Below are 24273 nucleotides of genomic sequence, written 5' to 3' on the forward strand. Positions count from 1 at the left end.
AGCTGCATCGTCTTGGTTTTATTTAGCAGATGCTGGTTATTATCCAGCTTTATCCTGAAACCCCCCCCCCCACACACACACACACACACACACACACACACACATACTCACACACAACAACAACAAACATAAAGAGCGAATGGTGAGGATGGGAAGCGCCCAAATTCATGTTGCTTTATTAAAAGGCTATTGAATAAGAGCATAATGTGCATTACATGTCAGAAAGCATAAGGAAATCTGATGACTTTTTAAATTCAGTTAAATTTAATATATTTGACATTACTGCAACATATAGAAAACAGACAGAAAACTAAGCTGAATTAAACCAACAAGAGATTGGTGAAGTCAGCAAGTGAAACTAACTGGGATGGAACAGGAGGAGTGACAAGGGCACAACACAGAATGCAGGAACAAAATACGGGAGATAACTCGACTTAAACATGACAGAGGACCAAAATGAAGAATAAACAACCAAACAAATCCATATTTAATAAAGAGAAAGTTTACAAAGGGATTTGCTCTGCAAGGTTCTGCCAAACATCCCTCCTCAGCACTGTTACAAAGATCTCTTGTGGCAGGATGAAAGTCTGCAGTGGCATCACAGAGTGAAGACTCAGTAAATGGTATTAAAACATTTACAAAGTGTCTCCTGATTTTCTATTGGATCTGACACATGCTACAAAGGAAATGAAAATGTGATGCAGCTACCTTTGCTTCTCAGGCGTGTTCCACGTTCATGATGATGACAAGTAGACAAGTGAGGCCACACACATCAGTAGAATTTTCAAGGACAAAAATGCTAAAATAGATGATGTTTCTGCTCCTTTTGGCTGACAATGTGTCTGTCGTCTTTTGGTAAACATAAGGAAAGCTGATCCAGCGTAGCTGTAAATGTCATGTAACCCCTAAATGCCTTCAAAACAGCACAAAGGCTTTAGGTTACCATGGGAAAATAGGCTCTGCAAATAAGCAAGTGCAATCCATTATGAATGAGATATGGAGTTAGAAATGGTGGACTTTCTCACTAATAATAGATAAAATATAATAGATCATATTTTTGCAGCTTAACCAGAAACTGAAGAACCTGCTTACACTGTGCTGAACAAGTTCCTCCATATTTTAAAATACTGCAATCCAAGATCAGATGAATATTAAATGATAAGTGATGTCTGGTCACATAAGCTGCACTCCTTTTTTGGTGATGGTTTTGAGCAAAGTAGTGTGTGCTGTCCAAGAATATGAGGAGGCTGAGCGATATAACGGATTTTTGCAGACAGGCTGCGTTCAACACCAACAGTTTTACAGATTGTTCTCAGCCCATGTAATAATATCATTTATTTGAACGTGTGTCATAAACACTGTGAACCTCATTGCCCCCAGCTTGAACATAATTTAGAATTTAGTGGACGCCTCTTTCATAGCCAATCATGACGCTATCACCTGTTTCCAATGAGCCTGTTTAACCCACTGAATGATCATCTTTTCCGTCACAGTCTATTAAGATGTAGAAATATTTTGCACGTCATATTTTTCTCCCATCATCAAGTCAGAAGTATTAAAAGTAATGGGTGACAATGCGCAAGCTTTCTGAAACTATATCTCATCACAGTGCTGTGTGATCTGTGGTTGTTTGAAACAACATGAATGAATCATGAAATTAGAGTCCTTGTCTCTGCCAGAAAACACACAGATGATTTTTTTTTCCTATTTAGATCTGAGGCAGTGACAGGATAAGTGTAACTATGGAAACTGGTAATACGAACGCATCTAAACGTGGGATATTAAAGCTGAATGTATGATATGAGAAGTCCTGCCGGTGGAGGACAAAGCTTTCACACTCTTTACATCTTTTGACGTACATCAGCAGGTACACGACTATAAATTGCACGGATTCCCACTGAGCGGTAATGAGTTGACAGCAATGCTTTAAATTCCCGCAGCAAGACAATTTCTGGAAAAAAAATGTCGGTACACTTTGTATGACTGCTTCTGATATCGTGGGGGGGGGAGTTTGAGTCACATCTCATGAGCAAAAAGAGTACCCATTTCACCTCTGCTGCGTGTTTTCAGACTGTGGGAGGAAGTTGAAGACCCGTACGGGAACCGGAAGTTATGGGAAGAAGACGTAAACTACATACAGAACTTCCCACTTTTGGAACACAACGCATTAAAAAGACGTGAAATTGTCTTTATTCAGATCTGCAGTGAGCTAACAGCGACGCTTTTAATGAATAATGTCTGGCTCTTTGAGTTCATACAGATAGTTGTAATTTAAATGTGTTTGACTCCATTGCTCAGTTTTAATTGCTGGTGTTGAAAGATTCATTTTGTGTAATTGATTGTGTAATTTAACCAGATACAAATCTCAATGGCTTTACTAATCATGAAGCAGGAACCCTACTGAGAGACGGTATTAACTTCAAATTTGTCTGTGTGTGTGTGTGTGTGTGTGTGTGTGTGTGTGTGTGTGTGTGTGTGTGTGTGTGTGTGTGTGTGTGTGTGTGTGTGTGTGTGTTTGTATCACAGCATTGATAGTCAATAGGTTCCCACATTCTCAACAAAATAGAAAATGAGTGGTAGAGAATAGGGTATGAAGTCTTTTTGAAAAACTCGTGATTAAACTCTGTTCTGGTAATCAGACCATATTGAGAAGCTTCTATTTGCACAGTGGAGGCAAAATATTTTTTCTGAAGGCTGAAAATTAAATTGGAGCCAAAACAAAGAGGTATTTTGTTTGCTTTCTTCGAGTGCTTGAAAAACACAGCTCTAAAGTAAGAAATCACATTCACAAACTTTATTCCCACAGAGCCATGTCAGAAATGTCATCTGCTATTCAAGAGGGCTCTCTTCAAGTATTTTTATTTATACAGCGCCAAAACATATAAGTTGTTTATTGACACCGGACCGCTACTCTTTCATTTACAGAATCCTACCATTTCTTCATAAACCAACATTCAGCAGCAATGAGGAAAACTTCCTGGACATAAACCTTGAAGCAGGAGGAGACTTGTAGGACACCTCCATCTGCTTTGATGGTTGAGTTGGGAGAAACAAGGTGAAGGAGGACAGAGGAGAGAGATATATCCAGTCGTAGCCAGCGCAACCATAATCATTTCCTTTGTTTAAACAGGAATCTTCATTATGACAAGATATGACAAGAAATGTTGTGTTGTTGTTGTTGTGATGAAGAGTCACAACATATAAAGCACAACATCAGAAAAGAGGAAAATCTTCATCAAAGTACACTTTAAAATAATAAATATGAGCACATCTTTTTGAAGTTTTTCCCAGACTAAGATGTGTTGCATTTAAAATGCGGAATGCCCCAAATCTGTCAAAACCCTGTGTGATTTTGAAGTCAACTACTGTACTGTAAGTGTCTTAAATTGGAGAACATTACAATGACAAAGGAAGATGCGACTGTGTTTGCTGATTCCACATATTCCTGACTGTGTTGTCCTTTTTCCTTTTTAACCACAAAGATCCTGCTGGCTCTTTTTTGACACACAGATTTTCTCATGCTTTCTTGAAGGCTGAGACCAATGGAGGTAACTCATGTCGACCACTTTTTTTTGTCCACAGGCTCCATCTTTCACTCAGCATCCAAAGTCCTTGTAAAGAAGAGTGAATCAAGATTTTGCCTTCCAGGCAGCTCTTCCTTCACAACTGCAGACGCTGCACCAATGCCCCTCTCCTTCTGATTCTGGTCTGATTTGAAATTGCTGTACGCCTCCTTTGGTTATTTGATTCAACTAATAACAAATATCGGGTTTTTTCCTTTACTGCCAAAACTGCATTATTCTCTGCTTGCCAACAATAAACATTTTTCTCTGACAGCAGAGAACAATGTCTGTCTAAGTTTCTGCTTTCATCCTTCACATCAGTGCTGGATTTTCTCTTTGCCACTTACTTCAGACTAGACCTTTTTCAGATAGACAGTTCATCAAGATGACACTTGTTGGCTGAGCGCCTCAAGGTGAAGTATTGTAGATGGCAGGTTTTTTTTTTTTTAATAATGAGTCTCTGAATGTAGCGTCTGAAGAAATGAGCCCCAAAGTTATATTGGTGTGTTCATGTCTTCAGAACGTTATTTTTAAGATTGTTTGTTGGCTTTATTGGAATAGAAATAATAGACTTGAATGCCAAAGTAGGGATTGCAATGAGCTGGCAACTCATTTGGGGTGTACCCTGCCTTTAACCCATAGCCAGCTGGGATACCAAAAGTAAAATAAAACATATAATTCTGGGCTCAAATGAATTTATATTTATGTGCATTTGTATCATTTAGGTGGGAGTGATCATTTAACATAGAACAGTATAATTTATTAATGTAATACAGGGCTTTATAGGGCCTTGTTTTTCATGCTCAGTGATTTTCAGCAGTTGAATATAAAATTTATACAATTGGACACTGCATAGAGAATTCCTCTCAACTCCTCAATATCGATCCAGATCAATCGCCAAGCGTCAAAGCTGACCCAGCGCACAACAAAATATGCTCAGTTTTGTATCACAGTGAGCAGATGAGTTGTATCACAGGAACCTTTTATGCACTTTCATGCAACATTCTCAGTCATACATAACTATTGACATCAACAGAAAACAGAAAAATGAAAAGCCAAATCTGAGATCATGCTTGGAGAAATTATATTACCATGAAAACTGGTGTATAAGTTTCTTTCAACATAAAGGTGATGGAGAGACAGAAACTTTGGCATTTGTGATGCACTATTTTGGTGATGGGTCTTCTACTAGAGGCATAAAATGAATGCTGTAGACACACAGTATCTTTGTAGGGCTTGCCGTAGGAAATGACTTTTCTCTTGTTATATCTTTGACAGCTTGTTATTAATCATCTTTGTGTGTGGATCTCACTGTGTAACCCAGGTCTGTGTCTTGCTCTTGCTGCTGTGCATCATGCTATGTTTGGGTATTTCGTATTAATTATTGGATATGTCACATGTCCAAATTTGAGGCTGCTCTCCTATAGCTGGTTTCTCTTCTGTTTTATCACTAACACTTGTAGCTCATCATCCATCCCTTGACTGACAATGATCTGACCTCCATCCAGTGGATAGTGAACCTCCTTGATGTATTTGCCTCACAGATAACACAGGATATGACATAGAATTCTCTTCAATTACCATTCTGGCTTGTTGTGTTGCAGAATCAACAAGCTTTCACAACATTTATACAGTCATAGTAAAATAACCATTTACCTTGGAACTAAATTCAGTAAATTCAAACGTTTATTGAACGCAGGTTGCTTAGCAACAGGAAATAGGTGAAGTCTGTCACAAATGATCATGATGGGTGCATCAACTGTTATCTGTCTTGTTTCTGCTCAACAGACGTTTGTTGGGTTGCTTGGGAACTTTTGTAGATCAGATGTTCTTTTGTGCAGTTTGTGTATAGACCTATATTTAAACACAGTATATATCATTTTAATTGGTTTGAAGTTATGTACTATAGCTTCCAGAAAGCAGTAGAAATTCACTAACTTTACTTTCCCTGCATCTCTTCCTGCTGTGTAGCTTGTTTAGTGAGCATTTCATTCATTTCATTATCTTGTCATGGGTGGTAAAATAAGAGTGTGCAGTTTCAAACACTGGTCTGTCAGGGTTAGGTCTGCTCATGCTCCGTTGCCGGGGGCTCACAGCTCTGTCAATCAAAGTGACACAACCTTTCATTTTCTAAAAGGAAAAAGCAACATTTTGACTCCTTTTACTTCTTTTAATAATAGATACGATATTTTATAAGTCAAATTTGCATTAATTTTGATTGTAAGACAGTTTCTTGTTGGGATTACTCTGTCACGGAATTACAGCAGATATTGCATTTAAATTCCAGCTGTTTTGCTACTATATAAAGTACATATTGTCTATGTTTTTCTCATACCCTGCACAAGATGTGAATTTACCTCACCATAAAAAAACAAAATGAAGTTTAATTGTTTGGAGTCTGCATCAGAAATTCCTGTGGTTGCAAAGATCCACCAAAACCAGGAGAGACCTTTTGTAGCCAATAACGCTGCATTTTCCACTTAAATCCAATTTATGTTATGTAGGGATACCATGTAACTAGGCAGATGAATAAACACAACCTTCACCCTGTTCACAGCGCAGCTGTTTTGTAATATATTCTCTGTGGAGGAGCTATTCGGTAAGAGGACAGAGTGGGCAGTATTTCTGGCTCAGTGTTTAGGTTAGAACTGCCAAAGAGAAGCCATAGAAGCCCAAGGGACACACACACACACACACACACACACACACACACATAAATGCGCTCATATGTAATATACGTATTGGAGCAAAGGCCAACTCCAGCTGAGCCACAATCAGGGCGGTTCAGACTGTTTGGACTCAGAGTAGAGTCTTGACAGTTTAGTAGATATTTTTGAGTGGTTTTGAGGGTGTGTCTCCTGGCAGGCATTCAGTATTGAGTTTGATATTATTCATTAAGGAAGAGCCTGCAGCCATTGACTCAGTGTACATTTATGAGACACTAAAAGAAAGGAAGCATGGTACAGCATGGCTGTGCTTAGAACAAGTTCATCTCTCTCCTCATAAGTTTGTATTTCTTGGTGTGTCTGAAGGTAACAGCCGGGTAGAGCATATAAGCCTACGGGCATTTCACACCTCGCTGCTTTCACTCCTACCGAGCAATGCCTCCACCGCGCAATAAATAAGACTGTTTAAAATAAAACAGTTCAAGCCTCCCCATGAAGTGTTTCTTGGCTTTTGTGTTGGTTGATGAAGACTTAGTGTTGATGGTGATGATGATGATGATGATGGTGATGATGATGATGACGGTAAATCCAAGCTAAACAAGCAGGTGCTCATGCTTTTCTTATAAATCATGATAGCCTCTTGCAAGTGTGCTATGCTTTTGGATATTGCAAACATGTAGTTTTTAATTAATATGTATATACTGAAATGTGCAGAGAACTTTATTTTCTTATGTTTTTTATGTTTTCTTCTACAACAGAGTTGAAACTATTAACTTCATCCATTTTACATCACTTATCAATGCAGAAGGCCAGGAAAGATAGACCCAACATCTTCTATCTACATAGCAACCTGTTCAACTCTTCCTTTTGAATTAAAAAAAGAACCACTGAATAATCATTGCGCCCGGTTCTGGGTCTGTAATGTGTTGCACCAGTCTGTAAAAGAAGACCCCTGGGTGGTGCTCTGATTTGCATTCCAGAGCACTTTAGTGAGTTCCTCTGTAAAGGAGCAGCCACTCTGTTCAGAGCTCCATCCACGAGCCCAGAGACCAAGGCTGAGCTCACACTGCAGGAGAATTAGTGCTATTTCACTCTAATTCAACCATTACAGATCCATCCATTTGCAGCAGCCCTGTTGGAAACACCTCTGACTGCAGTTATCCAAGGACTCCCTGCCTTGGAGCAATCAGCCCCAGTGTTCATGCTCCCACTACAGCCCGTATAATTACAGATAATACATACCTAGAATGGGAATGTCCATCTTGTCAAATGAAAACCTGGGTAAAACTCCCATGAACCCTCCAATAACCTTGAAACAATGAATGTTGAATACAAGGGCACCAATCCACCGGCTCTCCTGCAGGGAGGCTCAGTGTGATACCCTTGAAACTGCACATGATTAAAACCTACACCAAGCTGTGTCTACGTTAATTACGCGAAAATGGAGCAAAAAATGGCTGAAGGGCTTCTGTATTATAATTATTAACCATGTAGTTTGCAGGACTTTATAAAAGGAAACACTTTGACAAGTAATAGTAGGAACAGTGGAGGAGTAGGAACAAAAAACATCACTGTATTGCTTCTCATTTAATTTACATTACTTCCAATTAGTATATTATTATAGTTCCATATGTAACTACTGTATATATATTTACGTGTGTGTGTGTGTGTGTGTGTGTGTGTGTGTGTGTGTGTGTGTGTGTGTGTGTGTGTGTGTGTGTGTGTGTGTGTGTGTGTGTGTGTGTGTGTGTGTGTGTGTGTGTGTGTGTGTGTGGAGAGAGAGACAGAGACAGAGAAAGAAAGAAAGAAAGAAATGTAATAGTTGTATACTGTGTCAGAGATACAGAAACATTAACATGCTAAAAGCACTCATGTATTCATGTTAATGGAGAAGTGAAGAAGGGGTAGGATTAAATAAGCTTATGATTCATCTTACTACTTTTCAGACATGTTTTGTGTATTATTTTTATTATTATTACTGTTGTCTCGATTATTGTTGTTATTCTGCACGTTTGAAATAAAGTATTCATTCATACAAAATTTTAAAACTGAATTTGCTGTGAATTCAATAACATGAATGCATAACTTTAGGTCTCCTCCTACAACAGAATAGTGGTCACTCCTATATTGTTAAGAAGCATATTTTGCATATTTTTACCATATATTCCATCCATTTTGCTTCACCGATCTATCCACCGTCGCGGGTCACAGGGAGCTGGAGCCTATCCCAGTTGGCTTAGGGCGTGAGGTCGGGGAAACTCATACCTACGGTCAATTTGGAACTGGTCAATTAACCTGAAGCACATGTTTTTGGAGGTAGGAACCCAGAGAGAACCACGCAGACATGGAGAGAAAATGCAAACTCCACACAGAGCGGGACTCGAATCCGGAACCACCTTGCTGAGCGGCAACAGCGCTACCCATTGTGAAACCGTGCCGCTCTAGCATATATTAAACCCGGTAAAATGTTACACCTACACTAGCTTTAAGGATCCAGATCCCTGGAAGGAATAAAACAGAGAAAGCAGTTCTAGTTTTTTGATTACATTTGATTTTGAAATTTGCCAATCTAGATCAAGCTTTTTTTACGTCACAGGTCTGCTGGAGCATATCCCAGCTGACTTCAGGTCAGAACCTTGCTTTGAGTCAACAGTGTTACCCGCTGCGCCATCGTCTGCCTTTCATGAAATACAAAAAAAATAATACTTCACATGTTCTTTGAGGCCTGTAATAAAATAGACATGTAGTAATCGGGCATAAAACTGTTGTTCAGAACTATAATTATGTGATCTCTGCCCATTCTTCTTATCCTGATAAGGAAACACTTAAAGCAAGGTGTAAACAGGTCATTACTGGAATGTGATCTAATCTGCCTGAACAAATCTGGAGCTGTTGTATTCAGATCACTGGTAGATGTTGTGATTTTACAGCCGTAATGTTCAGATTTCTCCTCAGTGGGCGACTAGGAAATGTTCTCTGGTTCATCCACATCTTCAGCATTAGACAGGTGCACCACAGCCTCCTGTGGTACTATAAATCATAGATAAATCTTTCATTTCATTAGAATGCATCAGGGTGGATTTCTGTTGGGAGATGTTTTTCTGCTCTTAGCGATTTTCGATTTAAAAGGTTTCATTAAATTCCATTCATTTTATTCGGAGGCCAGCGGCACAAAAATAGCCCTTGACGGTATTTTGTCACAGGGGAAATTCATTTTTAGTGAGAATGTTTGGTACAATTTGAGATTTGTGTCAGTATTTCAGTCTACCTTCCTGTCAGCCCTTAAACACCAGAACACATCTCCCAGTTAATAATAAAATAATCTTCAGCATTAAGAATGTGTCATGCTCCTGGGGTGGATAGTGATAATGTACTGTCAATAAACAGCATCATGCATCCTCTAGCCTCTTTTTTTTAAACTCACTAGTGCAATAGAGAATGATAATAATATATGACTTTAAAAAAGTTTTTTGCAACAGTTTCATGAAGAAGGAAATTCTTCTAAGCATGCACACAATGTATTTTAGTGAGAAACACTGAGCATAAACACCTTGTTCTAAAAGAAACCTGCAGTTAAAAGCTGAATAGTTTTAATGTTCTTAACTATGAAGACTTGTGTTATTGTAATTTCTATTAATATGAATGTTATTAAAGGTGCAATGTAGTATTACCAGTTGGTACAACCTGCTGACTTCTTACCCTTATGAGATCAAACCCTAACATGCTTATGATGGGTTTACTTGTGCATGGGATTAGTGAATAGATGGGTGTTTTGTTTTTTTTTAATGCAAATGTTGGTATTAACAATTATAATAGTCCCATCTTTTTGGAAGCTGAGGTTTCCATTTGTCCTGGAACAACTTGTAAATGAGTAATTTAACAGGAAACCTGAAAATGTGACTTGAGATTATTTGACATTCTATAAAAAGTCATTTGCTCACAAAGTTGTTTCATTTCATGAAATCAGTCGACTACAAATGTCTCTAATGCGGTTTTGTAAAATTAGATTTTGAGTGAAAGTGCTCTGTGTCACACTGATTTCACCAAATTATAGCAATGATTTTAGACTGACTAATGATACGCTGTTAAGCATAACAGAAAAGAATTAAACTATGAAACACAAACCCAGCAATTACGGTCACACTGTCTTCTTGACAGTTTGCAGGCCTTTGTAACAGTAAGGATAAGAAATAAGTTCACAGATTCCAGTGGCTATTAAATATTTTTGCATAGTTCTACATAAATAGAATCATGGGTAATACTAACAGGTTTGTCCAATTGTGAAAAACTGCATTCCACTGTAAGAAATAAGTTGTTTATTTATGCGTAGCATTAAAGTGCTTCAAGTTGTCCTCCTATGTTTGCAAAATGACAACCATGAACCTATGGCTCCTGTTTGCTTGAACAACTCTGGCATCAGGTGCAGAAAAGGATTCAGAGTCAATAGTTTTCTTCTTCCAACCTGAAGGGTTTGTAATAGAAGTAATAGATTGTGGCAGGGAGAAAAAAAAGCAAACTGAAAAACTTAAAATTGGTTTCTTTCATCTCAAAACTTTGGAATTTAGAATATTGAATGCGGCTGCATGGTGAATACAGAGATACATTTAAATGTAGACTTGGTTGAGTAGCTTCCATGATGGACACACTTGACTCCTTGTCCTCCCAGGAGTTTCACTTTTACCAGTTGTGGCTCCAATTGTGGTGAGAAGAACCTTTAGTGTTTGTCAGCTGACTGAACATCCATCTCTTTCAGGTCTGACCTTTCAGAAGCTCGGAGACAAGAAGCTACTGATCTGCAGCTGAAGCCCTGTGATATTGGACTATTCCGCTCAACAGAACAGAGAATCAGCTTTGTCTTATCCAAACTATTCACTACTTTTAAAATGCTGCGTTTCATTTGACTGCACGGTCAGTCACGGATGGCTAAGAGTCTTTTCATCTGCAATGTAATGTTTATTAGGATTCTGATTTCCACTGTTATTACCTGGTTGAAATTTCTGTCATTCATGCTCAATCACTGTCTTGATGCATGTATGCATTATTTTTTTTATTTTTTTGTAAAACACTTTGCATATCTTGTATAAAGTTAAACCTCATGCAAAACAGATGCTGAGCATTTTGTAAAACCATTTTTGAGACAGGCAGAAATGAAAGAATGATTCACACGTCTGATTCATGGATAAAAGCCAAGCAGTAGATCCTGAAGACACACACATATCTGCTTGGTTTGTCCAGGGCAAAACTTTAATCCGTGTTATAGTGAACATGGTGAGTCCAGAGCTGCTGACGGAAGGCTGTTTCAAAATTAACCAGAAATAACGCCCATAGGCACAGACGCTAGTCAAAAAAAAACATTTGTGTAGAGGTTACTAACTGACCTTCTGTTCACCACCAACACAATGCATCATCAGTAAAACATGACTAAAAAATAAGCACCACTCAGTTTTGTGAAACAAAATCTGCAGGTCATAAAGTAGGCAAAGATAAGTGAGTATTAAACCCAAACCATTCATCATCTGTGACTTTCTGCATTTAAAAAAAAAACTGCTCTCATCATGTATACAAACATTTTATGATGGTGAAATATGTTATTAAGGTTTAAGCCATTTAGAGGACAGTCATTATCTCCTCCACATCCCCGTGTCGACTCAAGGTCAAAGGAAATTTCCATGTTCAAAGGACACTTCTGGAGCTTCACAGTAAAAGTGTTGTGGCGCTCTCCTATAAAACTAAAGACGACGTGGTGAGGAAGAGATGTTATGAAATAAACATGATTTCATACAGCTCTGGTAAATGAACACATGTTCAAACTCTGCTAATGTTTCAAGTGTTGAGGCTATAATGATGGTTTCATCTCAAGACGGTAATAAACATTTATTTCAAATCAGTGACACCGCGTGGTGATTGGCCATGAGTTGTTGGGGTTTTTTTTGCCATTTTACTGTTCAGCTCCAAATGTCTTGTAGATAAAGAATCTTGATTTTCTACAGCCAAGGGGTGAGCAGACTGAGGCTGTTTTAATTTTTGGTGAACTTTTCCTTCAGCATTGACACAACATATCTGGAAACAGATGTGGACTCCTAAACTGAGCGTGGTTTCCTTATAATTCTGCAACAGTGAAAAATTCTTACGTTGTTAGGGACTTTTAAAGAAGCAGGGATGCATTGTTGAACAAAAAAAACACTTTCAGCAGCACTGAATGTGGCATTTACTACTATTAATGTGGCAGATGTGGTCTGAAAACTGAATGAAATTGTCCCAGTTCAATATTTCAAGTGAAAATCATTTCTGTCTTCAGAACATCCCCTCAATACAACTTTTGATCTTCAGTCAGTGGACCTGCTGCTTGAAATCTCCCAATAATATTTTTTTTAAAAATCCTAAACGAAAATCCAGGATGAATTTACTATCAAACATCAGCAACACATTTCTGGTGAGGATCTGCTTCATCTTGTAATGCATAAAAATATCTGTGTTGGAGCTGTTACTACAACACACACAATTTAAACTGCACAACTGTGATGAGCTATCTCTATTTCAGAGATCCGGATGTTTGTTCAAGTTACCGCATAATTATAATTGTTCTCCAGCAGGTGGCGCCATTACATTGCAGTTTATGAGGGCAGTGTCTCAAAACCCTAAAACTGTATAAACAAACTAACATCACTGACAACAATTGGAGCTGTTACTGTATGACTGCATACCTGAAGAATGAATGAAATGTTCAACATCTGTTGCCGGGCAGAGATATTTGAAACTGTCAGGATGTAACATGAAACCACTTGCAGAAATCAATTCTCCTCCATTCATCCGGAGGTGATCAACATCTTAGATCTCTTTAAGAAATTTCTTCTGACGATTAAATATCAAATTTGACACAAAAGGTAATTCTTGCATCATGGCATGAAAGTCAAACTTCTCAAAAGTTGCTATAGGATTTAAAATCTTTTACCTTTGGAGCGTAACTTTAGTCAATGAAGAAACTTCGCTTGGGTTTTGTTTTGAGACACACCAAAATCACTCACAGTGGATCACTGGGTTTCACTACTGTGAGAGAAATTCAAACCTTAAACCAAGTTTGAAGCAACATCTTTGTTATTCTTTAACAACAAATCACCACAGAAAGGGTTACTTATAGGCATCCCAGAATTAGCTTTGATGGGAAGGATGATACTCCATCATGTTATATCAGTACAAGGCCCACAGATCTGTCAAACTTCCAACGAAGACACCGTAGTTTAACTCCGGCTTCCACAAAACAATCTAACCAAAAAGTCTGTCAGACTACAGGGACCAACTTCTTAAGAAATGAGGATTTTTTAAAAAAAAATATATATATATAGTATTTGGGACGTATTTGTGTTATGAAAACTCCACCATTGAAGGAATTGATGAGTCCACAGATGAAACCTAAAATACTGACAAAACCATGTATTGTTGCATTGAACATTCACACCGCTGAAGAATCAGTATTGTTGTTGACTCATCTTACACAGTATACAATGTAGACGTGATTAGCCAATAAGCAAAAAAAACAAACTCATTATTATTGTAACACAGGTGATGAATGTAATATATAGGTATGATAAAATCTAAATATTGTTATTTGTTTCTTTTTTAACATTGTCAATTTGCAGAAACATTATATTGATTTTATTGATAGATGACTGTGGTTCACTTTGTGTTGTATTTAAAACCCTGAACGCTAGATGGCAGTGTTTTAATCTTTCTCCACAACAAATGACTTTCGCAATGCAAGCACAAAAATCAGTCTTGGGAAATAAAATATCACTTTGCATACATAGAGATGTATTGACTCATAACCGCTGTATTGTGATGTTTATTGCACCACCAGGCTGTTGCCAATGCATAGCCCTAAATCAAAGGAGTGTGGCGCTGAAGAGTGCTGAAGCCTTTGGGATTCAGCACTGGAGACAACAAGAAAACAACAACATAAATGGATAAATTTGATGTCAAAGTTCTTTCCGCTGGGAGGAAAAGCTGACAAGATCTGCAGTCATTCCTTTAACCGCCCCATCTTCATCTGAGCTGAAATCAAAGTAACAGACAGCTTCTAGGAAGAGCTCACATTCAACAATGGTGACACTGGGAGAAAGTGTTGATTCCCAGCTGAATAAATAGCTTCTTTTTTTTTTCTCGAGTGTATATCCTATGTGTACTGGATTTCAGAAGATTAACTGCCTGCCATCCTACTACTGTTTGATGCTACACATGAGACCGCAGACATCACATACAGCTGAGATGTATGTTTTCGAGGCCTGCAGCAAAGTAGAAAAAGACGAGAGATTTGCCTTCATCAGTTAATATGCAATGCTTCTTCTCCTGTGTTCAGTATCAAGGGGCTTTCTCCAGTAACTGGATGGTTTTGAACTTCTTAAACGTCACTGTTCATCTTCCCTAATGGAGTTTCTAGCCGTCATCACACATACCAAACCAAATGTCTCCAAGTGAGAGTCTTGGAAGATGAAAACTGGAAGCTTAATGGTTCTTGGTAGAGTTCAGCTCAGGACGTTATGATGACTGTGTTCAATCGATGACGGGTAATCCATATTAATGAGCTCGGTGTGCTTCGGGATGAACTGGAGTTCAGAGTCAGTTCTCTTTCCATCCTCTCCCCCTGCCAAACATTTCTTTCACCCCAACATGAATTTCAGAGTCTCTTTTGGAGGCACAAGAGTTGGTGATAAGAGGCATCCACTTGCAACGTGATGAGACGTGTGTGAGGGGATGTGTATGTGCATGGAGGGTGGGCAGGGGTGGGGCGTGTTACCATATATGGGATTCACAGTGAGTCATTTTAATAACGCCCACCCCTCCACCGAGACGACGATAGTTCATTCCTCCGTACAACCTGAAAAGAGCAAGTGAGATGAAAATGAATGAAAAGAGGAATGTTCAAACATTCTTCAACATAAAAGATAAATTATTTTTCTAAATATTTTGCTGAATACTTTACTTTGCTAAATAATATATTTAATGTTCAGTGATGCTGGAGTGCTAAAATGCAGTGACTCAAAAATTTCTTTGAAGGAATCTACAGACTAGAAAGCAATTATTTTTCCACTCCGGGACAAATTGGATTTCACTTCAATACCAGTATCACCTGATAAAACGACTTATTATATTACACAATCACCTTTTAGCGTGTGAATGACTGACCACTACTACCACTGCCATGTTGAGTGACTCTTACCTCCATGTATTGGCATCAGGGTCGTAAACCTCGATAGTTTTGAGATAAGTTGTCCCATCAAAGCCTCCCACTGCCATCAGCTGACCGTTTACAACAGCCAAGCCGACCTGTAGAAACACACACAAGAAAATATCATTGCCTGTCTGAAAAAACATTTGAGAATATGGCACAACTGACACACACAAATCAAACACAAACACACACACACACACATACCCCACTCCGTCTGGACGTCATGGCCACGACAGGAGACCACTGGTTGGTTCTTGGGTTGTATCGCTCTGCACTGCTCAGCTCCGTGGTGTCGTCTCTCCCTCCGACAGAATAAATCATGTCCTGGTAAACGGCACAGCCAAGGTGCTTTCGTCTGGTTCCCATGGGAGACACTGTGTGCCAGCGGTTCTCTTGAGGATTGTAGCGTTCCACTACAAAATAATGAGTTTTTTTAAGAATGAAAATGACTACAAATCAGAAAATGAAGCAAATTATTCATTTTTACTCTCCCATGAAAAAGACCTGAAAAGAGGGATCAATATCAAAAGAAGACTGATCCATGTGTTCTTTTTGATTGAGGCTTCGTGCACAAAAGTTGTATCATTTCTGAGTCTCATTTGCAAGTGATACCATGAAATAACCCAGGTTGATGGCCAAAAAAAATTTCTTGAAAGACAGGTTGAAAAAGAATCTGCCACAGTGTACCTGTATTTAAGGGCGACGTCCCATCAGAGCCTCCTACAGCGTACAGGAACCCGCCCAGCACTGCAACAGCTACACCCAACCGCCTGGTGCTCATGGAGGCCACACGAGTCCACTTGTTCTCTTTGGGGTCATACCTGAAAAATATTACATTAAGATATAATTATCAACAAAAAACCCTGAAAACAATTTTATTTCTCATCATAAATAAATAACTGCTTCTAGAAGTCAGAATGATCATAGAAAACTACAAATGTTTGGGTACGAACTTGAACTGACGTACTAATCCTTTAGGCAGCAGGTTTTTACTTCAATGTCTGATTTAGATATAACCCTGATATAAGATGGTGAAAGTGTTGCGTTCTCACAGATACCTTTCTACAATGTTGAGACAGGAAACGCCATCCTGTCCTCCTACGGCATATAAATAGCCCCCCAGGACTGCCACTCCCACACTGGTACGGCAGGTGCTAGTAGGAGCCACGTCGCTGCTCCATTGATTGGTCTTGGGATCATATCTGCACACAAGACGTGGAATGAGTCGGTTATCCTTTTAATTGTCTCTTTGAGTACACAAAAACGACCATGAAATATTCATGAAAGGTAAAAGGCCTGAATGATTACCTTTCCACCGAGTTAAGGTACGATGACCCGTCGTGGCCTCCAACCGCATACAGCAAATCATCCAAAACACTAACCCCAACTCCACATCGCCGCTTGCTCATCGATGCCACCATGCGCCACTCATTGGTCTGGGGGTCATAACGCTCCACACTGGAAATGGCATCACCACTGCACCATCCACCAACTGTGAGACATGGGGACAACGGAAAATGTTAATGTAGTGATCTGTTATTAATATTAAATGGGATGCACCAACGTCATCTGACTAGATGTGTGTATACACTAACCTACACAAAATAACTATTTTATCAGACTTAATAGATGTTTTACGACAAATGTATCACTTCAGGATTTATTAGAAGGGTGGCTGCTTTATCAAGAGCTATTTCACAAAAGCTGTTTTCCACTTTTGGACGTAGATAAGAACTCCGATGTGCATTAATAGCACAGACAGCAGAGGTGAACTGATACTTTCTGTGATTAGTTTTTATTGTTTCATCCACTATTCACATTAAAAAAAAAAAAAACCTGGCCCTCAAGACACACAAGCTGCATAAATCCTGTCTCCCTTTCTCCAAGTTAAATATTTTTACATTTGCTCAACTACAGTCAAACAGTTGTTGCTGATGAGACAGACATAGCCGGGAGATCCACCACCCATAGACCAGTTTAAATAGAAATACTCTAAAGGGTTTTTCTTGTGTATGTTTTTCAAAGGGAAAAGGAGATAACATTCAAAACACACGAAGATCTGATGAACTAGATAAATCACCATTTCAGTTTATTTTAGGACTTCAGACCATGTGCTTTAGGTTATTTTCTATTGAATAAAGGTGTTGATCGACCTGCAAAAAGTACTTCTCCACAGCGGATAGGTTTCCTCGGCCGGGTTCTTGGGCCCTGCATCAAGGGCCTCTCCTGTGGCAGCAGCAAGTAGTTCTTAGCTTCATCAACCAGGTCTCTGAAATAGCAGAAAAGCAAGTACAGTACATGATATACAGGACATAATGTTGAAGGTCCCCCCTTCAGTATCTGTAGTACAAAAGATTTAAGAAACCAGAAGAAGGACCCACCTGCACTCTTCATCACTCTTAATGAGGGGGTCTGAACCAACAGTACCCACCAGGAACTTGGGGCTGAGTAACGGCAGTCGGACATGCTGCAGTACCTACACAACATACGGAACCAACATCAGTAACGGAGCCAGCAATAAAGACATTCAAGGTCATAACATGTGTCTTCGGCCACCCACCTGCGGTAGCTGTGGTCTGCGTTCCTGGATGCTGTATTTCACCCAGGCCATCACAGCATTGAAAACCTGCTCCTCACTCCGAACGTTCAGCTCATCGCTGGAAATGATGTCAATCAGCTGGTTGGCAGGAAGCAGCATGAACTCTTCGCTTTCCATAACCTGAGAGGGAAGAGCAGAACAGTCAGTCAGCAAATCTGCCAAAAAAAAAAAAAAAGACAACAGGAAATTGTGACTCTCCTTTATCAACAAATACAAATATTTCCAAAACCACAAAATTAGAGCGTTGTCAGGGTTAGATTTAAATATTAGTTACTGAACCAACCAGAATAACTAAGATTGGAACAAATGCCTGCCACCATATTTGATTGTCCCGCAGTTCCCCTTTCTGACAAAACCCCCACAGCCCCAACACTCATCTCTTCCTCAACAGGCTACAGTAGCGCGCAGTGACTCGTCAACACACACAAACACACACAGGGGGCCTACAGGCATGCGGATGATGGGAGGTAGAGCAGTGGACAGCTCTCACATGGGTTGCACCAAATGAGAAACTCGTAAGGGGACGGTGCCTAGCTCAAGAGCACCTCAGCACAACTGGTACCTCTCACTATCAGTTCACACTCCAAACTTTTAGGCCCACATGGGTCATGAACCAGCCACCCATCGACCCCCAGCCCAGACCTATTAGACTGAGCTATTGCCGCCCCAAAATGTATTTGCTTCATAAGATTTGAAATGTCTGTAATTATGTCAAATGTAAAGAACTATTTTGTATATTCAAAATGCTTTATGAATATCCTGAGATTATTCTTGTGTTTAATATGAAGTGTCTGAACATGTAAAAGATTACTATTTCACTTGTCATTAGTGTTTCTGCTTCCCAGAAATGACATAATTCTCTAAAATTATCACCTCTAGCCAGAAAGAGCACAATCTGTGAGTCAGTCGCCATGCAGCACGCATCAATTTATTTTTTTTGTGATGGTTTTTATTTCAGAGCATCATACACAAACAACAGGGGTACAGTGAAGAAATCTGGGTACCATCCAGTTGAGCCATCAATGTCTTTTGAATCCGCTGATGTTGGCGTCAGCATATGGAAGGCATACCTGGCACCTGCTCAGTAAATGAACTGACCCGAAACGTCACGGTCATGTTTCAAAACAGCCACCATCATACCAGTCCACACGTCCACAATAACGTGCCCAAATGACTACCTTACTGATGCATTTACTCTCATATGGATTAAGTGCTTTGAGAAGAGCATAAAGCAACAAATGGTCTCAAAAAACCCCTCTGGTGTCTGTTTCCTTATTCCCAGAAGCAGGTCCACCTCCAGCCACATCATCAGATAGGATGATAATACACTAGTAGTAGATCATCCTCCACTTCCACCTCCAATTACACTCCCATACAAATGAATGACTCAGCTCTGGAGGCGGAGGAGAGCACAATGTTCTCGTGATGAACATTAACCGTAACCTGAACAGAAAACACAGGACTGCTGTTGGAGAAAGCTCATCAGCATTTGCAACTCTGGCAGGAGGTTTCTCCAGTGTGAGGAACTGTTTTGTGTTGCAGGCCACAAGACACCCACAAAAACAATGAAAATACGAAAAAGCAGCTCCCGGAACTACAAGGAACGTTAAAATTTTACATACTTTATTGGAGATTTGTTAACTGTAGATACATAAAACACTTATGTTTGACAAAGAGTCTTTCTGAACTAATATTTCAGTAGTCAAAGCAACAAATATCCACAGGTAAAATGTTCATCTTAAGTATTAACATGTATCTAGCTGGACAAGGAAATATCTTATAAAAGTAGAGTGGAGCTAAAGCAGAGAAGAGGATCCTCTCTTTTTATTTTGAATGAAATCTGCCTCATATTTTGACCGATTTCAGTTAACCTGCAGCGAGAGGTGCAGCTACAAAGCTGTGGGACATCTGACAGCCTTTCTCCTCTTCTGAGCTGTTAGCGTGTCATGTAGTGTGAGTCAACACTCTGGGCTTCTCACACATCTGTTACTCTACTGTCGGACAGATAATCAACTGAATCAGATACTGTGTGCACAGATCCTGAGGCTTGGAAAAAGTGAGAGCAGTGATTAAGAGCAGCAGACATCTAAACAACTGAACGTGAGCGTCTGTCACATGATTTCCTGTCGATCACAGTTTGAAGCATGTAAAGAAACTTGATCCATGATGCTTCGTTTATGAGTTCCAGTTCGTTCTGATTGAAAGGATCCATATCTTTGCTAATCTTCCTGCGGTAACCAGATTCCAGAGTTTTAAATTGTACTTTTACATATACATACAAACATATCTGTATGCTATGACGTAGTACGACAAATCACTTACCTCTTGAAAATTGTGCTGCGTGAACTTGTCTGCGATGCGTAGCAGTTCACGACAGGAGTGTGTGTCTGCAAAGGCCCTGATACCCAGACAGTTGGAGGGGTCTAGCTGTCTCTTCAGGAACTCGCAGCAAGCCTCCTGAATCTCAGCCAGCTGAAGGAGGCAGGCAGCAGGGAGCAACGTCTGGACGTTTCCTTCTTCTACAGTCACCTGGAGGCAGGAAAGTCAGCACATCACAGACTCTAATGTTCGTCACGCTGACTGAAACCTCTTTAGTGCAGGAGCTGAAGTTACTATAAATGTCTACATATTGTTTTGAGGTCCTGTTAATGAGCCATACAGCAGTCGCTTCCTTCAGATACACTCGACGTGTCGGTTCACAGGCTTTGTCCATTTGCATGAAATTAACTTGACTGCTCTTATACTAATGTTACCTGTGAAGTGTAGGCAAAGTCAATGAGCAATTCCATGGCTCGCTCATCGATGTCACGGATCACCACTTCAGTCTGCCTGCTCTCTGCCAGCTCCCCAGTGAACATCGCCCTTAAGGGTGAGGAAATGAAAATATATTACTCATTTATGCCACAGTATTTGGATCTTCATTTGTTTGGCAGTGGATTTATTTCAAGACAATATAAAATATAGATTGTCTCTTGCCTAAAGTAGGGGCTGCAGGCGGACAGGATCACACGGTGAGCATAAATCTTCTTGGCTCCCACCACCAGCACCACGTCGCAGAGCTCACGGTGTTTCCTCAGCAAGTTGATTACCTCCAGGGTCTGTCGTGGGTGTTTGTCTGAGACATAGGGCATTCGTGCAGGCTGGGGGACCCCTTCAGGGAGCTTGTTGGGGTCCCCCAAAGTACAGCGGCTGGTGATGTCCATTCCAGTGGCGTCTTGGCGTGCACTGGCGGCCCTAAACATCAATCAAATGTCCAATGATTGAGTAATAATAACCAAAAAAACTAGAACAAATTCTGCTCATCAACATTTTAAAAATAAAATCCAACAAATTGACAAAGTTTTGATGGTCTTTATGGAGGACTGTCTACGTGATCCCTAATCAGGACTACATCAACACCACACAAACCCCCATCCCCCCATTCTATCGCTCCATTTTACACGCTTCTGTGTACAGAACACTTTGCAAATAGTATATAGTCTTTTCTTCATAACTTGTATTGACTTACATTGCATTAAATTACTGAGCAATCTGGAAAATATGATTAATTAATTATTGGCCAAATGCAAACATCTAATTTAGACGTGTACTGGTTATTTTAAATGCATTTTCTATCCTGATAAATGCAATTTGATTGCAGATTCACAGCCCCCTCAAACCTGATTTACTGTGCATATGAGATAAATATAGTCAGGCCGTTAGCCACTCGATAGCCAGTGTAAGCTTATCTAGTGCAGAACATTTACTCAATGTAACCAAACATCTGTTCAGAGCTGTGGGATCAATTTGGTTCTGGGACATGGGCCCTTCAGTACCAGCCAAGCATCCCTGTCATCTGGATGCACTGAGTACTGCATGTGGTCTAATCATTACCTGTGACACAGACGATATGTTTTCATAGTAACTGAGCATCAAATTAAGGCCACCTATTCAAAATTCAGCCAACCCGTTCATTTGTAGCATAACCCTTGCTTTCTGCTAAAGTAAAAGACCAAACAAAATCTCACTGAGATGGAGGCAGAGAAGGATAGACGTGAATTTAGTTAAAGAAAAAAAATTAAGATCTAATTTTAATTATATGAAAATCACACACAGTGCCAAATGTCATTGAGGAATAAAACACGTTTTACACCTAAACAACACACCTACCTACGCATTGGTTTTGTGTCCATGCACTGTAGAGTAATGGTTTGTGCCACAGCTTGAGGTTAACCTGCAAAGGAAACAAATCCTTAAAGCAAACTAAACAGAGAGGTTAGAAAACTGCATGTAACTGTAGCAATGTTTACGACAGAGAAGTTAAGTGAGATCCCTGTTACAGATTCAGTTTCATTTTTCCTTTTTGGGAATGTACTTGTTTTGAACATTAAAAGGTAAAAACATCCTCTTTGTTAGGGCAAATACCTTTTTTTCATTGCAGTCTGGGGCATATCCCTTACAAGGATCATCCCATGATATTCTCAGATGTAACATAAACGATCATTGTGACATTTGGATGTAGAGAAAATGGAAAATGATGTGTTTGTAGTTTCAACTAAAATCTAACTTATACCAAACTGTCGATTTCGTGCACTAGTGTACAAGTACTTTATTGACCCCAATTTATTTGAAAGATGGGGTTACTGCAACACACTGCCTTTGTGTGCTTGATAAACACTTCAGTGCAGTGATTCCTCTGAATGCACAAGACTTGCAACATCATCATATGACCAGCGTTCGGATTTGTATTCAAGTGACAAACGAGGTAATGCGAATAAATGCAAGATATAATTTAGCATTAATAAGCAACAATACAACATTTATGGAATGATTACATATAATCTTCATTTCCAGTTTTGACAACCTTTGGAATCTTCATCTATTGTTCAATAAATACACACTTGACACTCAAAACTGCTGTGTTTTGAGCAGCTGTCAAAAGTATAGTGTAGCAGAGTCCTTTAAGATATAATGAAACACAATGAAACCATTGTTAACCTTATCAGAAAACCAAAATAAACTAATTATATACTTGATTGTTGCAGATGAAGGTAACAGCAAAACAGCAGTGAAGACTTACATCAGAAATGAGTCGAAAACTACAACTGAAAAACAGAAAGTACTGAAATGTGTGTTTAATAAATTGTTTCCTTGTTTCTTCTTGGCAAAACAAACACACACAAAAATCTACTAACAGTAAAAATCCGGTTTAAGTTCCCTTTTTCATAAGAAACATGCATTTATGGGATGAGCTGCAGAGCTGAGTATGTAGCATCACTGTCAAACAATGTTTCATTGCATTGTAACAACAAAGACATAACCTTACACACATTTCCCCTTACTTTTATCTTTGTAAACTCAGCTAACCTAGTTTATAACCCGATCACTAATTCCAATTGTACGAGAAAACTTAAAATCCATTTGTGATGGGATTAATCGATGGTTGTGTCAGAGATTAATTCGCTAAATATGGAAAACACGTGCTTCAAGAGCAGTTCATCATATAATTCACTGAGCTAACTATTAATCTTACAACTTTAATTTCCCACGAATATCTGAGAAAAACTACACACGCTATGCTATCGCTAGCTCTGCGGATGGGAATCCACAGGCGATTCTTCCAAAACCCAAGCGTTTATCGGTTACACAAATTGAGAGAACCAAAGAAGAGTAATACTAAGTGACAAACAATAAAAGCAAATATTAGTTAACAGAGATATTGGGTGTAGGATACTGCTTGACTGTCAGTCACCGCATTAAATCTGACACTACGAACGCTATAAACTGTGACTGCTAATGCTAACTAACTTATGTTCAGGTCACAGCTATAACCTAAATTTAAATTATAGCTTATGGCAAAAAATATGAGAAAAGCAGACACTTTAGAAAGATTTTACCTTATATTTCCATCCTCGCGATGCTGAGAAGTCACCTGGTTTTGTTAATATTTACAATTTAACGCCCTCTGTTAAACACGGGAGGTTTCCTTCCGAGGTATCATGCGCATGGCAAATGCTAAGCGCTTCCGGGCAGGATACTTTCAAAATAAAACAGAAGTGTGTCATTACTGATAACATAAGGGAGGAACCTGTTCCAAAATGAGCTACATGTTCATGTTCCTGATGTGCTGCTTGACAATGTTATCTGACTGGGGTCAAGAAGAGAACAAGTTCTCCATTAATACTGTGCCTGCTTGATGTCCCTGACAAGAGGAAGATAATGTCATCCTTACTCGGGGTG

At 39.4% G+C, this 24273-nt stretch overlaps 1 protein-coding gene across 1 annotated transcript; it reads right to left on the reverse strand.

The window, feature by feature from the left end:
* Window positions 1–11273: 11273 nt before the first annotated feature.
* Window positions 11274–24036, reverse strand: klhl20 (kelch-like family member 20). Its single transcript, XM_068340714.1, has 14 exons — window positions 23931–24036; window positions 22204–22267; window positions 21031–21288; window positions 20808–20916; window positions 20377–20583; window positions 18016–18174; window positions 17837–17931; window positions 17609–17724; window positions 16764–16947; window positions 16514–16657; window positions 16143–16276; window positions 15660–15868; window positions 15444–15550; window positions 11274–15101 (listed from the first exon to the last, which is right to left on the reverse strand). The coding sequence occupies exons 2-14, from the start codon at window positions 22224–22226 to the stop codon at window positions 15017–15019; spliced, it is 1830 nt and encodes a 609-aa protein (XP_068196815.1). The 5' UTR covers window positions 22227–22267; window positions 23931–24036; the 3' UTR covers window positions 11274–15016.
* Window positions 24037–24273: the final 237 nt, after the last annotated feature.

The sequence above is a fragment of the Antennarius striatus genome, chromosome 18, assembly GCF_040054535.1.
Source record: "Antennarius striatus isolate MH-2024 chromosome 18, ASM4005453v1, whole genome shotgun sequence".
In the NCBI taxonomy this organism is placed as follows: domain Eukaryota; kingdom Metazoa; phylum Chordata; class Actinopteri; order Lophiiformes; family Antennariidae; genus Antennarius; species Antennarius striatus.